The 16,496-nt window shown below is 41.0% G+C and overlaps 1 protein-coding gene across 1 annotated transcript in view; it reads left to right on the top strand.

Moving 5' to 3' along the window:
* Positions 1 to 2,420, top strand: part of SLC24A3 (solute carrier family 24 member 3) — a 30,232-nt gene extending 27,812 nt beyond the window's left edge. Inside the window, exons 10-11 of the mRNA XM_029086457.1 lie at positions 864 to 929; positions 1,923 to 2,420. Of these exons, the coding sequence (XP_028942290.1) occupies positions 864 to 929; positions 1,923 to 2,072 (216 nt within the window). The 3' untranslated portion in view covers positions 2,073 to 2,420. The remainder of the gene's footprint in view (positions 1 to 863; positions 930 to 1,922) is intronic.
* The last annotated feature ends 14,076 nt before the right edge of the window (positions 2,421 to 16,496 follow it).

The following is a 16,496-nucleotide window of genomic DNA, read 5'->3' as shown; positions in this document are numbered from 1 at the left end:
AACACAATCCTAGCTGAGGAACAGGATCAGAGAGGTAGCTTTACTCCCTGTAGCCTTCCTATGTAGCTGTAAGATTTTGTCACATAAAATCATGTTTTTAAATTTATTTAGGGATTAAAGATGCAGGTGAGTGCCTTTGATTAGACTCCAAAGCCTCTAAAAATAACAGTTAAATAGCTCCACAGCTTTGAGGACCTGTATCTCGGTTTGCTGCTTGCACAGTGGATATAAGTGTGGCTCTGCCATGGAGATGACTCATCAGAGCCTGTGATGCACCTGGGTACCTTAGTGATGATATCTCTATACAGCCCTGCAGGCAATAAGTTGTCTCTTGGCCTTATTTGCCTCAGTGCTAAACAACGTTCAGCCTGTGCTAATGTGCCATGATGTGTTAATATCGATGATTTTCAGCAGCTAAGGTTCAGGCTGTGAGATCACTGTCTTGTTTCCTTCACCAAGATGTGTAAGAGTAGGGAAGAAATTATGTGTTTATATGTGTCCTTGTTTCTTTTCCCCCACTGTGTAGCATTAATTGGTGATTGAATGCAAAATTTCCTTTCCCCTGTTTGTTCTTACAGGACTCACATAGGAGTTAATTGCCAAAAAGAAAATTTCATTATATAACAGTATAAGGGTTGACAAAGCCCGTGTGGGTGTGGAACACTTTGAAATGCTAATAATACTCCTTCTTCTTTGGCAATAGGGAATAGGCAAAATAGTCTGTGATGTAATGGTCTGACTTGGCATTTACAGTTTGCAAGACTGTTTAGCAACTCAGCAGTTTAGGATTAGAGTTACCAGCAGAGAGAAATATTGTTGCTTGAAATTGTGACATGGTTTTTATAAACTTCCTTCTTTTACAGATTCGGTTAAACAGCAGAGGACTTATCTATTCTGTTGGTCTCCTGCTGGCATCTGTTTTTGTCACAGTATGTATATAGTCTTTTGTTCTTCATTTCCAAAAGAGTGATTTTGATAGACAATTTCTTCAACTGCTCTTTTCTCACCTCCAGCTGTAATAGTGGTTGCGAAGTCTGTTGTTAAGGGATAGGAATGGTCACTCCTACTATAAAATTCCCAACACCTTAATCTGGCACTTTGGAGAAGCTATTGCTTTCATAAAATGGCTCTCATATTTGTATATCATTAGTTATTTTTCATGCTAGAGTTGAAGCAGATCCCTTGATTTATGATGAGATCCATTCTCCCGTTGGACAGGTAGACAAAATGCTGGATAGTTTTCTTTGGCCCTCTGTAGGAACCTTCTGAAATACAACACAGACCAGAACTAATAGTGCTTGGACATGACAATGTTTCTATTGAAATGAGTACCTCATGTTCCCTGACCTGTCAAAGTCCAGTATAGCACTCTAGAAACGATAGAGAGAAGAGGATTTATGTGACTTCTTCCAAATCTTGAGACGAGCTGCTGTAGGGAGTCCTCCTGTGCGTTGCACACCAACACAATTCCCACATACACAAGGCTTTAAGAAGCTTGTGTGGGAGCAAACTGGGCAAAGTCAAGCACAACCTTAGACTGTGTGGCTCTAGATTTTGATGCAGAAGGGCACATGAAGCATTTTGAGTGAAGAAAAATGAACCTGGCCTTTGAAAATGTTTCTGATTGAATGAAATGTGATTGTTCTTGACAAAGTGAAATTCATTGCAGAAACTTAAGGCCCTTGGGCCAGGACTTGAGGTAATACAAGTCAGTGTGGCTTCAATGACTGTGAGGGGGCTACTCTGATTTACTTCAGCTGTGGTCTTCAGCTCACTTGTTGCAGTACTTGCATTGTGATTGCTTCCAGGTGACCATGATCAGTAAGGGGACAGTCATCTTTGTGCTTCTATAATTGAGAATGGCATTTACCGCTTTATTCAAAATGTTCCTGCTGTGGTAGCTTACTCTGTGTTTATTGTAGGTTTTTGGCGTCCACATGAACAAATGGAAACTGGATAAGAAGCTAGGGTGTGTGTGCCTTTCCCTTTACGGCATCTTCCTGTGTTTCTCCATCATGACAGAATTCAATGTTTTCACTTTTGTGAACTTGCCAATGTGCAGAGATCACTAATGCAGGTGGCAGACTGTCAGGAGGAACTTCCTTCTTACCTGTGCAATACAAACCACGGCTGGCATCTTCTGAATGCGGTGCACCTCCAAGTCGTGACATATATCCTCTTCACTGTTCATAGGACCCGTGGCCTCATCTAGGTCTGCCCTCTCCCTGACTCCCCACAACCTGGAAAAATCCTGCATCGATGTGAAGATTATTTTTTTCAACATTCATGTGATTTCCTAGCTCAGTTTTTGAACAGTGTGACTGGGACTCTAGATGAACTGGCTGCTAACTGGCATCAAGCCAGGCAAAACTGGTCTGCTACAATTCCTTCTTTTTTTAAGTTATTTGATGGAAGACTAATCTAATTTATGACTTAAGATTATTGCCACAATGCAGAAGAGGGTACATCGTACAGGGGCTGATTTTCAAGGAGAATCGTGGGAATTTTTTTGGTTGGTGTTTTGTTTGGGCTTTTTTAGTATTGTTTTGGTTTGGGGGTTTTGTTGTTGTTGTTGTTGTTGTTTGGGGTTTTTTTTTTAATTGCCAGAGATCAACGTCCTCTCTTGCAGCTTCTCCTTCTGAGCGTTGAGTCTCCTCTAACGATCCAAAGGTCACAGGGCAGTGTAATATGGAAATACAATTCAAGGTACTCAGCATATGAATGGATTTACTGCGTATTAAAAGAAGACTGTCAAGGCAACAGACGATGACTTTTTACCATAAATAATGAATCTTGTACAGGTGTGATGGGGAGCGCAAGGTAAACGTGGATTCAAAGTGAACACTGCTACTATTTTACTACTAATGTTGGAGTTTTATTACTAGAGTGTTTATGGTATTTCCAAGCAATAGTTTGATCGCCAGCCCAGGAGGGCTACCAAGGAGGTGTCCTGGTTTTTAATAATCTGCATGTGGAAATGGAAGGTCAGAACTTTCTCTGCTTCTTCAGATTTCTTGTTTTGGGGGGATTCAATAGTTCACGTCTTATTCGTTTTGAGAAGGACCTAGGTATGTGTCGGAACTTTTCTAAATGAGTTACAGACACTGGTTTCTTTAAAAGGAAAGAGGCATATTTTGCACAGACATAGTTACTGAAGTCATAATTTGCCACTCTTCAAAGAATACACTGGACCTGGCCAGATATTTGTCTTCTTAAGCCATTGAACTTATCTGATAACAGATCATGTGGATTCATCACCCCTCCTTTGGGAGGGAGGAAGACAGAGAGAGAGATGGCACTTTTTAAAATGTGGAATATCTTCAATGCAGACTCATTCACAGATCTTAAGTTATTGTGAAAGTTTAGCTATTCATTGTTCCAATATTCCTGCTAGATTTTGTATAATTCTGTATTAATATGCAGGCAGATTCCACCCCATGAGAAACACCATCACAGCTTCATTTGTATGTATTGATACTGTGGATTCTTGCCAGTGCTGGCCCTTGTATTTACTTTAAGCACTGATCACTTCTAATTCATTTGGTATGTTTTTTCCTCTTTCTTGTATATGTTCTACTATGAAATGTATTAAGATACTACCAGCTAGGTGAATGTTTTTGTCTATGGTACAAACAGTGGCAAATATTGGTAGTAAAGGCACAGCAAACCCTATGTAAAAGAAAGAAAGGAAAAAAAAAAACAAAACACCAAACCCTGAACTACAGCAGGAAAAAAACCTCCAACTAAAAAAGAAAAAAAAAAAAAAAAAAAAAAAGAAAGCAAGCCCCATTCACAGACAGAAAGCCAATTTTTAGTTCATTTGCACTTTTGGAAGTGATTCTTTGGGCTTGATTTTCTTTGAGCAAAATGTTGTAAATCAAAATATTTATACCCTGTGGTTTACATTCAGCTCAGCACCTGATTTTCTTTCTTTGTTACACTAAATGTGTGGAGGCACTGGCAGCCGTTGCACTGTGCGTGGCGAGGAAGTCCAGTGGAAAAACCTGTGTACCGCTGGCCTCGGTGAACAAAGTGTGCTTGTGGATCCCTGGCAAGAAGAAGGAAGGATCCAGGGACAGGCAGCAGAGAGAGTCAATGACATGCCTGCGTCATCATTTTTCATTCTGGAAAACAATTGTGTTGCTACTTGTTGAGCTATGCAGCCTGTTGTTTGAGCAGCCTTCTCCTAAACTATGCCCGCTGGAAGTCCTCTTGCGTTAGGGAGCCCACTGTACCTTCATGTTCCTTCTTTTTTTGTTGCTGTTGTTTCTTTTTGTTGTTGTTGTTGTTGTTGTTGTTAATGAGATTAATAATAATAATAACCACTAAAATGCCTAAAATACTTCCTTAAATCAAACAATGTTAGCAACGATGTGGCACATTTCACTAAAATCCACCCCACAAATACACAGCTATACTCTTGTAGCGAGATGCAGTTGCTCCTAAGCAGAGTGTTTCCTTGCTGACAGAAGGGACAGATTTGGGGAAGAAAGAGAAGTTTCACATCAGGGCCTATTATTACTTCTATTTTGAATATTTATACTGCTGCTCCAATGGAGCCAGTTAGATCTATTTCTACGAAATAGCCATTACCTATCCCGTGGCACAAAAACTGCATGAGTATTTTTTAGGAACTTTTCCTATTGGTGTGCATTAAATACTGTAGTGTATTGTAGCTTTGCATTGTATGTAAAACCTGAAATACCTTGTTTTGACATTTGTGTGTTGTGCAAGAATGTTCTGCAAGTTGTTTGTTCTAAACGGAAGCAAAAGGTACATTGAACTGCCATTATCTGTGCCATATATAAATTGATAAGCACTTCCTATATTGACAGTTTCAGCAAGATGTGCTTATGATTTGCAACCAAATCAACCAGTACAGACCTGGTTTGGAACAAGATAGACCAACTGAATGTGTGCATTCTTGGTTTTGTCTCCAAAAGACAGCTTCTCAAGCTTGTTAGCATAATCAAAGCTGTGGAAAAGTCCCCAAAGCAAAAAAAAAAAAACTCAGCAATTTTTAGCACCCTTCCTGTATGACATCTCCAAAACTCACATAGGCAGTTAGATTCAAATGCAATGCATGTCGATAGCTTTACTTTATCAAGCCAAGCAGAGGACTGAGTCTGAGGGGTTCTCTCGTCCTGATGTTAGATTGTGGAATTTGCCATTAGCTGTGCCATTAGCCAGCGTCTGGCCTCGGTTTCCCAGTGAGAAGCTCAGCAGTGCCCATTGCTGCCCAAACTCTGGGCAGTCACTGGGATGCAGGACCACGGGAGCCCATCAAGGGCAGCTGCCCCCTGCCCTGCACGGTGTCTGGGCTGGCAGAACCCCTAGGGGCATGGGGTGGGACAAGCTGTGGTGGGGCTGGGGCTTGGTGGTGCAATGGTTGGGGGGTGGCTGGCTGGGGGGAAGGAGGGAGCTGAGGCAAAAAGGGGCTGTGGAGAGCCCAGGGTTTGGAGGGCTGGGGGAAACCAGGGGTGAAGCCAGTTTGGGTTGGGGTTTTTTTAAATGACTGTGATTCATTTGTGGTTTTATTCTTTTGAAAGCAAGGGTCACCTTCATGTCTGAGGCTGCTCTGATCTTCGGACCAGCTGACTGTTTTTGTTTCCATTCCTAGCAGTTTCAGATGATTCTTAATGAGTATTTCAAAGGGAGATTAAAGAGCGTTTTCCACAGCGGAGAGCGCTTCATTGCAGCTCTGACTTTGACCTGATTTAAATATGTGATCCCTTCCTAGTTTCAACTCTGCTCAACATGTGGATGGTCTTCCTTTGACAGAAGTTCAAAGGCAGAATGATAGGATATGATACAATATGAGGAGATCTTAAGACATGCTGAAAAAAACTGCTTTTGCCCCTACCAATGCTGAATTTTTACTTGCTTTTTAGTTTTTTCTTCTTTTTTCCCCCCCTTTTAATTTTAATATACTGCACTTTTTGGTAATAAATTTCTGCAATAGGAACACCAACCTGAAATATGTGCATGGCTGGAGATTTTCACTGGTATAATTTGGGTTTTTTCCCTATGATGCTACTTGTCTGCTTTGTTTTCAGCTTTCTGTCCTCAGCTGTTTCACTGAAATAAGTTGATTGGCATGCTTTGGATTTGTGATATTCGTGCTTGTGAAAAACAAATGCTTGTTCTTAACATTCAGATAGATGCGTGACTGGCTTTTTTCTTGACAAAACAAATCAGGTAGAACTGCAATCTAGTTTTAGAAAAACAATGTTCAATTGAGGTGGAGCAACCTGAGGGTAACATTTAATATCCTGCTGTCAGAGCAGGAATTTTGATATGCCTTTTCCAAATAACCGTATTGATACTTGTGAGATAAAATGTAGACTGCATATTGTTGGATAACTTTTTAGAAAACCATAACTTTCTGCTGATTGACAAATGTTTCTTATGTGAAGACTTTTTGGAAGCCCTAATCCTTTCAAATCTCACAGAGATGCAATACTGTAAGATTTATCTGTTTCAAAGTTATACCACTGGAGCTTTAAACTTGTTTAAATATATACTTTAAAAATGAATCTCAGTGGACCATGCTTAGCTGGATTTAAATCTACTCTGTATTCATGAAGTTTAACTTGATCAGTAGCCATTCTAAGTTAGTCTAAAACAGACTTAAATCCAGGTAAGAATGTCTGGTTTAGGTTTGTAGAACTTAAACAGAATCAGTTTAAAGCCCTGCTTTTAAGTAAAGCAGGGGAAATTTGAATATTTGGAAGACCTCAGCCATTTTGCTTCAAATTTAAAGAGCTGCAGAGTTTGAGTATTGGGTGTACCAAGTATAATGCAAGGCTTAAAGTTAGAGGAAGAGAGTTTTCAGTATTCACTGACTTAAGTGAAAGTTGACCTCTATTGAAATCAGTGGCAAAACCCCAATAATTGTTCTGTAGGGTCAGTGTATATGTTTGCAGCCATAGGTCCTGAAAAGGACTGTTGCACTTTGGTTTTTAAAGATGAATGATTTTTTAATTTTCTTACCTGAATAGATAAGTGAATAACTATTAATATGACTAGGTACCTTTAAGGGAATTTACATGAATATCTCTTAGCACTTAGTGGCCTCAGATCTGAAGCATATTACATAAATGCATCTACTTCCACCCAAACTGCTCCAACCTGTTTGGCTGAATCTCTGCAATCAAGTGTGGACAAATCCATTCCTTTTGGAAAAGTTTTATTTATTCATGGGAAAGCAATGAGGGAAGAAGCGTCAGGTTTTTTCATTGTGTACCAGGGGATATAATTTGGCTGTGAAATCTATTGTTCACTGCCCTGAAGCAGCCTGAGAATCTAGGCCACGTTATCCAAGTTCGGGCAGAAGCATCTAATTTCAGGAAAGCTTCTAAAAAAGCACAATTTGTTTAAAGCAACAGATTTTGTAATGTATTTATATAGTTAAAATGACTTTATTGTGGTATATTTTAGGTAGATTTTTCTTTTACTTTTTTCTAATAGCCTTGGAGAACAAGTTTTAAGCCTTCCATAACAAAACAACCTGACAGAAATCTTGTCAATATGATCTTTGTCTGCCGGGTAGGATTTGAATGGTGCTAAAAGTCAACGTGATCATTTTATAGCAACAATTTAACATAACCTTTTTATTATCAGTTGAGGGAAAACATAACATTGCATGCCTGAACCTGTGAGGATGATTGTAGTTGATTACAGATCTGCTCAAACGTTGAGCATTTGCCTCTGAAGTTTTCCACTGGCATGCCTGGCAAGGAAAGCAAGGAGCTTGGATTCCCAGAGGAATAATCCCTGTTGCTGGACATTTGTCTATCTCATGCTGTAATGAAAGGAGGGAGCCGTTGGTGCACACCACCCCTTGGTTACTGGTTGTTGCCTGCTAGCTTGGAATGATACTTGCTCCTTTTTCATAGTAGAAACACAGATTTCCCTTAGGACCAAGTCTTACCTTAATTCTAGTCAGTGTTGTTGCCTGGCTGATAGGTGCTGGAGCAGGTGAGGAAACAAGTGCTGCGTTCACTTTGTGCATGTAAAGACAGACATTTGGTTGTGGGAGACATTAACTGCAGAAGTGTTTTGTGGAGAGAGAGGCCCATAACATAAGCAAGTTTTAGTAATCATAGGGATATGTAACTCTGCCATTAGGAATGAAAAATAAAGACCTCCTCACTCATGCAGTGAGAACTATGTACAACTGGTGGGGTCATTTCAGTAAAGCAGTCCCCTGAGTAGCAAACCACCACGTCTCTGAAGGAGACCTGTTGTAGTAGTTGTGGTACCATCAGCGTACGGGTACATGGCTACCATACAATCACTGTCATTTAGTGAGTGTTGGAGTTTCCAAGTTTTAAAAGCAAATTAGCCAGGGGACGGCAGGAGCACCGATGTCCTTTCTGTCCTCTGGGACATGTCTCCATTCTGGGCAGCCTCAGGTTCTCATGGCTGGCACAGCTCCTGAGAAAGTTGGGCCTCAGGCAGCTCTCGTCCCAGCCAGCGTAACTGTGCCCATGGCCAGCAGCGTGTTGTGGGAGAGGCTATCAAGGTAGCCACAGACCATGCTGCCATTGACCAGCACTCTTCAGCTGGGACATACTTCTGAGCCCAGCTCTCAAAGGGTCTCAGGACTGCCCAAAGTGCTACACTTGAAGAAGCAGCAGGGAGCATGCTGCCTGCCATCACTGGGTAAAACCCACCCCAGTGCAAGGGGCTGGGGGTATTTGCAGCTCTTCCCTGGCCTGATTCAAGTCCTGGCACACTACGGCAGGCTGTGGTTGAGCAGGCTCCTAAATTGCAAGTCCAGAAAGTGCCAGAGCCCTTGCTTAACCTGAAGCACATACCTTGTCGTGCAGAGGTCTGTGTATAGAAAGCTAAGCACATACTTAAATGTTTTGCTGAGAAATTTGGTTTAGTGAATCCAGCTCTTTGACATCAGCAGGGTTTATTTAAGTGCCCAACAAAAGCAGCACTTTGCACAGCCATGCAAAAGTGCGGTCTAAGAGTGAGGGCTCTCATAGGGAGCAACTGCAGCAAAATGTTCCCATTTGAGGGGGGTGGAATCCTGGTGACCAGTGAGCAGATGACTCTGATGAGGAGAGCCCGTAACAAATGTGCCTTGGGTTAAAATCAGGGAAGTGACTTTTAGGAGACTCTGTAAAAGTTTTATAAACTGCTCACTGGGAGTCAGCTACTGAGGTTTTTACTACTGATGTTATTTAGGAAAGTAGATTTGCCTCTTAGGTTTTGCCTTGATGTGGTCTATCGCTTTCCTGTGTGCCCCTCTAGAAGGCAGTAGCCCATGATAGTAGCTCTCCTGTGCAAGTAGGACCTGATGCTGAGCTTTTTAAGCAAGGTTTTTTAATTGAGCAAGAAGGGCTTTGGATCAAGCCCAAACCCGGGGCAGTCTGCTGATGGGGTTGTGCAGTGAACTTTCTGCAGCACCCTGCAGGCACATGTCCAGTTGGTCTGTTCACCAGCAGCAGGGTGCCCCTCTCTCCTTGCTTTCTCAGCAGCTCCTGCTAGCGCAGAAAGGAGAGCTGAGCAGTTCCTTGGCTTGCCATATGCTAGTTAATTCATTTGGTGTTCTCGCATTTCTAAAGCATGCACAGGGCTTGGGTGGGGTCTTTTGGATCTGAGGATCCAGCTTGCTTTCAGAGGAAATGGAAAAAGAATGTTGCATTGCAAACTTTGAGCTAAGATACCATAGCAGTAGTTCTGTCCCATGTCCCCACTTGGTGCAACTGCATCTGTAGGCATAAAGACAGTGAAGTATGAAGGGTCACATCTAGGACCCTCTGATGCTGTTGACTACTCTTGAGCTAGCACTTGAAATTAAGTTGAAAGTCATATTACAAAAACATGTTTTTACATCCTGACTTTGAGTCCTGGTGCAATTTGTGTGTAAATAGGATTGATTACTCTTGGCAGGACTATGGTAATGAGAGACAGTTTGCAGGACCTGGTCCTGTATTAGTATCCATGTCACTGCTTGACTTCAGTTGGTGGAGGACAGCATTTGTTGAGAAAGGGTTAATTTTCTATAGGATGGCTAAGTAGGATGCCATACTGTGGCTACAGAAACCAAATACAGTCCCTAGCAGAAGTCAAACTTCCTTCCTGGCTGTTACAGCCTTAGAATTGCATCTTGTAATTTTCTTAGCAAATGCTAAAATAATGAGAACTAAGCTAAGGGAAGAAGGGAATGAGGCTGAGGGAAGGCAAGGGAGAAGATAAACTCTGTAGTACTGTAGTTTGTGAGCATTTCAGTGAAGAGGGCTTGAAGTTTTCCTCATGCTGTCTACAGGCACAGAGTGCACTGTCCCGCAATCAAGGGCACAGGTGTGTAGACAGATGTGCTCTGGCTGCAGCTGTGTCAGATGAAGAGGTGGTGACCTTTGTCCACCATCTGCAGCAAACACTCTTCTTTTTCCTCTTTGCTGAAGCTTGCCGTCTGTCTGGCAGAGCTGCTTGTATGATTGTGCATTGATCAATGTCAACACAATGGGGGGTTGTTTAAGCAGTTCAATGGACAGTTACTTCTAGGAGCACAGCTGTTTTGGGAGGGCACATCTCTCTGGGACTTAAGATGCTGTGTATAGGAGGATTTCTGATAGAGAGGACATACGTACACTGTCCCTGTTGGGATGTGACATTAAATCTTTTTCAAAAGCAGACATCCCCTTACACCCAGCAGCCACTTGCTTGTTTCCTTCAGATTTTTATCTTGCTCCTTGTGTTGCAAAGATTCAGGATTTTGCTTCCACTTTCTATCTCATAAGCTGAATCCCTCTAGCTTTGAAGGCTGACACACATCTTCCTTAACATAGAATTCATGCACTGGACTAGAAAAGTGCGATGTAGTTTTTGATCCAGTAAATTGATGGGAGAAGATGCAAGAAGATCATTTTTTGGCACACTGATGTCAAAACAGCTTGACTCTTAACCCGTGTAAGCCTACTGTCTGCCTTTAAAATGCCCAAACCATTCAAATTACCAGTCACTAACACAGTACGTGGGAAGACTTTTCCTAGGATGTCTTTTCAAAGACTCCACAAAAGGAAATTTGCACATATGAGGATATTTTATATTTTAAGTTGCCTCAAAATGAATGAAATGGATAGAACCTGCTCAGTTCCAGTTATGCAAAGACACTCATTGTACAATAAACATAATTGATCTGATTAAGTTGTTATAGATCTGACCTGGGCCTTTTACACTTTATGAAGCCAGACTAGACTATAATATATTAGTTTTACTAAGGGACTCTAGTCCTAAGTTCATGTAATTCATTGGCAGATTTTTGGCATTATTTTTTTTAAATGTATGAACGTAGATTTATCTTCAAGCAATATATATATATATATATATACACGTACTTTACGTAGTATGTCCACTGTTGTTAAAATGAAGCCCTGTGGTAACCAGCTGCCATCTGCATAGGAATAAAGCCCTATAATGGCAACTGCTAAGATGCTAAGTGTATCAGTATTTAAGATAATCTTACATACATCTATTTATAAATGCAAGAGATGGTTATTAGTTTTTATTTGTTTCCACATTGTATTAGCAAGGTATTGTGAGTGGTGCATGGCAGTTGCATATCTATAATATAGCAGGTTAAAAGCTTAAACAGCTTATCTTTGTACATTCAGTAATTTTTCTATCTGTAATTATTGTTAGTCATTCGAAATTCCAGTTGCATTTTCTGAACATAAAGACAGCTTTGAAAAAGAAAAAAGAGCATGCATGAGATATTGAAGAGGTCAGGAAATTCTGCACTGAAGTATTTTTACATTTTATTTATTTATTTATCATACAGTAAGAGCTGAGGTCCTGGTTCAAGAAAACATTCCCCATGCTGGCAGAAGATTTAGGAACCTAATTTCAGTCCACACCTAAAGCTAAGGCCAGGTTTTCTTGAATCAGGGACCACACAGACTAAGCCATTAAAAGCATCATACTATCCTTTTCAGTGGCCACAAAAAGTGGCGAGACCTTCTCAGATACTTCTTGTAACTTACATTAGTAGAGAAGCTGAGGATCACTGAGAGACCCAAAGATGATTCTGCAATGCTCACCTCTTGATCTATAAGGTTAGAAATACATAAATAGCAAATACTTGTTGCACTCTAATGTTTGTAATATCAGTGTCATGAGGTACCATTTGCAATAATTAAAATTCACATTTCATAAGATACCAACAAGTAGATTATTTTTTTAGTGGGGTTTTTTGTTTGTTTGTTTGTAATCTTTTTTTAGTAAGGAAATAACTTTCCTTTGCCTAGTTTTCCGCAGCTCCCTTAAACAGTAAATGGCTCTGGTTAAATGTGAAGATCTTTCTTCAAAACAGATGTCATGTGCTAGCAAATGCTCCGGTGAAGCTGACATTTATTGTCCCAGCTTTATGACAGGGTAGTTACCATTTACTGCAGGCAAGGATCTCCACCTTGAAATCCTGCAGTAAAAGTGGTTCCAGCACTCGCAAATGTAATACTCCCCTATTTCCACTGTGCTGTTTTGCTTTTGGATAGGTCAATAGATCTCCATTGTAGAAGCATTTATCACGTCATTGCTATTGGTGTGAATTACAGCAGGGCTTGTTGTTGGGAAATACAAAAGCAATGATGGAGTAATTTTACAGACAGTGTATTGGTTGGGGGAAACTGGAAGCCTATATTTCAACAGCTGTTAAAGACTTGGGATTTTTCAGATTAGAAAATAAAAAATTGGAAGATAAAGGCTGATTGCATAAAGTACTCCATCAATCTTTCATCAAATTTTGTATAATGTTCAAGATTTGCATAAAGTGAGCTTCCACATTCTGTCAAGCACAGAGCTCAGCCGAGTTGTTTGTCCTAGATTCTCAGAAACAATCCTTTTCTTTCAGTAATTCTCACTGGTGAGTCAAAACCTCTTAGTGTAACATACATTTCTGTATCTCAAAAATTGTATTGTGAAATTGCACAGATGGGCAAATGAGCAAGCACAGAACTTGAACTACAAGTTCTTGAAAGAAGCCAAAGCAAGATGTTTGTGGAACAACTTTGTTCTTAAGGATTTTTTTTTTTTTAATGGATGGCAGAAGCAAAGGACACAAAGTATGATTCTGTAATTATTCAGCACCCATGGAGGGCAAGTGCAAATGAGTGACATGGCATCACAAAAAACTGGTTATTTTGTAATTAGGATACTGGCAAGTTTTGCAGGGATTGCATTTCTGCAGAGGTTTGCCTGAATACTGTTTGATCTTTTCAACTCCCACCCTTCTCTCACCTCTTCCTGGTGAGAAATGCTGCATCTCTTTATCAGGGAGAGGGGGAGAGATATGCCAAAAACAGCATCTCCAACTTGGCTCTTATCCCAGCTTCACAAGTACGTGTTCTGTCTGTTATAAATGGTTGTGTAAACATGTTAGTAGCAATCTGGATAGCTGAGAGATGAGCTGGTATGCAGTGAACTTTGCCATGCATTGAAGATTCAGGGACAAATTTTACTTAATGATCCCTTGAGGAACAGTTTGATTGACTTTGCTGTCTGCCCTTGTAAAGCTGAGAATCATTACTAGGTCCTTAACGTGGGCAGTATTTGTAAGAGATGACTAAAGGAATGATAGATTTAAGTTCATCCTCACACTCAATGTTTATTTTCAAGACTGAACTAGGAAAATGTTTGTTTGGGTTTTGGGGATTTGGGGGGGAGGGGGGGGAGGGGGCAAGGTTGCTGTCTGTGAAAGTCCTGTGCAAACTGAAATTCCTCTGAAAGGTTTGGCAATGGTTCAGGTGTTCCTATTGTTAGTGCGTCCATCAGAGCTTCAGCCAACGGGGACGTGCAGCAGGGCAGGACTGGTGCTTCTCTTCAGTCCGTGGTTCACCTGGTCACAGACACGGGTGTGCGGCAAGCAGCCCTGCAGGGTGAAGTTCACTTCTGCCTGCAACCCTGGCACAAGTGTGGCAGTGGGATTCCGTACACTGGTAAATCAGGATTTCACTAGAACAAAAAGGTGAGCAGATAGACCCATTAATCCTCAGGTATGTTGCACAAGTTTCAGGGGCCCCTGCCCTCCCTTGCACCTCCTTCACCCCTGGCTCATCTAGCATTTTTTTTGTACCAGGCTTTTGTTAGCTCAGCACTTTTGATAGCTCCCACTTACACACAGCTGAATTCTCTGGAGTGTTGGGTCCCTGCTCACTGCTAAAGGGCAACGGGTGCCGTTGGGTGCAGGCTGTTTTGAGAAACTTCCCTTTGTTTTCTTTTCCTTGCGTGGGCTTTGCCCACTGATGCCCCTGTGGTTGAGGTGAGTTTGCAGGTCTGTACCTGTAATAGACATCAGCTGGTAGTAAGGACAGATGGTTTCTTTGGACATGGGGGACACTTTTAGCCCCTTCCAGCCTTTTTCAGAGCCAAGCCCAAACTGTCATATTTTCATTGCACCACTGAGGCACGTGTGGAGACCCTCCGTGCCAGCAGCTGTGGGAAGGGTGTGTGTTTAAATCATCTCTTGGCCCAGCAGTTGCTATTCAAGATCTGATAATTTCATGGAGCTATTATGGAAAACTTGTTTTTGTACCATTACTAAAGTCTTAGACCACTGAATGCAATCCCTGCTATGGCTTGTTCTAAAACAGACTGTGATGAAACCACACCGATTTCTTTCAATTGTGTACTTTATGATGCAGTCACAGCATCAAAGCTGCAGGAAGCACAGCAATAAAAGTAACTGATATGGGCACCTTTTGTTTGATTTGGGATGAAACAACACTGTCTGGGTTCCTTTTCCCTGAGTGGGAAGATTTTGTGATGCTTTTAATCATAAGGAAGAAAATGTAGGTGGAACTGAGTGCAAATGCACATCTAACGTAAGTTCATTTACAGCCAGCCAGAAAACAAAATAATCAGTGGTTTCTGATAATACAGTTCTACTCAAAATAGCTTTTTATTAAGTCAGCTTAGAAGTGTTAAAATGGTGGAGCCACAGACAAAACATTTGTTACCTTTTGAAATGAGTTACAATGGTTTTGTCATACTTGTACAAGTATTATAAGGTCAGTCTTTCTGTATGTTTGTTTTACAACTTGTTGTAGAATAGTCTTCTATGCATAGCTGTTCCACTTGCCTGTGTAAGTTACAAATTTAACAAATGAAAGCATGCATTTTTCTCTGTTTGCTGGTAACCTATGAAATTAGAAACTTGTATTTCTGTGTTTTTAATGTGTTATACTATAAACAAAATTCACAGCACTATTGTCTATGGAATATCAAAAAGTTTTATTAGAATGAATTACTTTAAATGTTTTGTCATTTGATTTAATAATGTGTCAGGCTTCTACACTAAGACAATATAATGTTTATCAATAAAAATATCTCCTCTCTTTGTACTAACTTAACACTTCAGGGTGTGCTTGGACATAGGAGTGGAGCACCCCTGTGGGTCACAATCCCAATGATTTATTCATTTTGGGCTTAATTCTGAGAATACTTTGTACCACTCGTTTGACCCGAGCATGAATTAGGGAGTGAAGGAAGAAGAAAAGAGAGTTTTTATATTTTGTGTTTTCTCTGCCACTTAATGTGTGTTTGCTGTAAAGGTGTGTGCACTACTGTAGTTCATGTAGAAGTCACCTGGTTCGTGTGACCTGTATGTGTCAGAAGTCCATACAGAAACAAACACTGAGGGAATTTTATTTGCTGTTATATAATGTGTCAAATTCTGCTCTGTTACAAGAATACAGATCTGAAATTACTGCACTGAAGTTAGTTGTTCTCTTCCAGGCATAGGGTAGTGGGAGTAGATTGTCACTCTCCCAGCCAGAAGGATTCTGTGCCTGTGACCGTTCAGCTGTTGACAGCCATGGTTATGAGATCCAGTCTTCCCTCTGAAGTTACTCCTGGAGTAATATTTTCAGTAATGCTTGCAATAATAATGGAGGAGGTGCTGTTAGAACAGCTCTGATGCAGCCAGTTGCCATTACAGAAAGCTGCAGAAAAACTGTAGAAAGGGCTTGTTAGAAGGCATGCTTCCAGAGTAGTAAAATACTTGTGCCGCTTTTATGCTCTGCACCAGCTGAGCAGAGACTGCAGTTTCCTTACTAAATCTGAGCCTGCCTTCCTGACAGACCTCTCCTTGCTTCTTCTTCATTGCATGACAAGGCTGGGACTCTTCAGCTGACCTCCCCTCCCATTATCCTTTCTCTGAAAGAAGAGCTTGACATCCTTGAATTAAAAGGCGTGTAACTGGGACTGGCTACCTCACCTAAAATACCTTTGCTTATGTCTTTGTAACAGCCACTGCCAAAATTATATCTTTTTTCTGATGTACCCACCGTGTCCCCAAGAAGCAGTGGTATGTCTTAGGCCGAAGAGGTTATTTTTTTACACATCTGCAGCTATTTCCAGGTGCAGAAGAATTGTGTGGTGCAGAAAAGGCATGCTTGCTGATCCTGTGTCTCTGTCCATGAGCACAGGAATGAGGTGCAGCCCTTGGTGTTAATGCAGAAAATGTCTTTCCTCAGTGCAAG

Source organism: Antrostomus carolinensis, unplaced genomic scaffold (genome assembly GCF_000700745.2).
Source record: "Antrostomus carolinensis isolate BGI_N321 unplaced genomic scaffold, ASM70074v2 scaffold3078, whole genome shotgun sequence".
NCBI classification, from domain to species: domain Eukaryota; kingdom Metazoa; phylum Chordata; class Aves; order Caprimulgiformes; family Caprimulgidae; genus Antrostomus; species Antrostomus carolinensis.
Note: the sequence above shows the minus strand (reverse complement) of the source record. Positions and strands in the feature narration are given on the sequence as shown.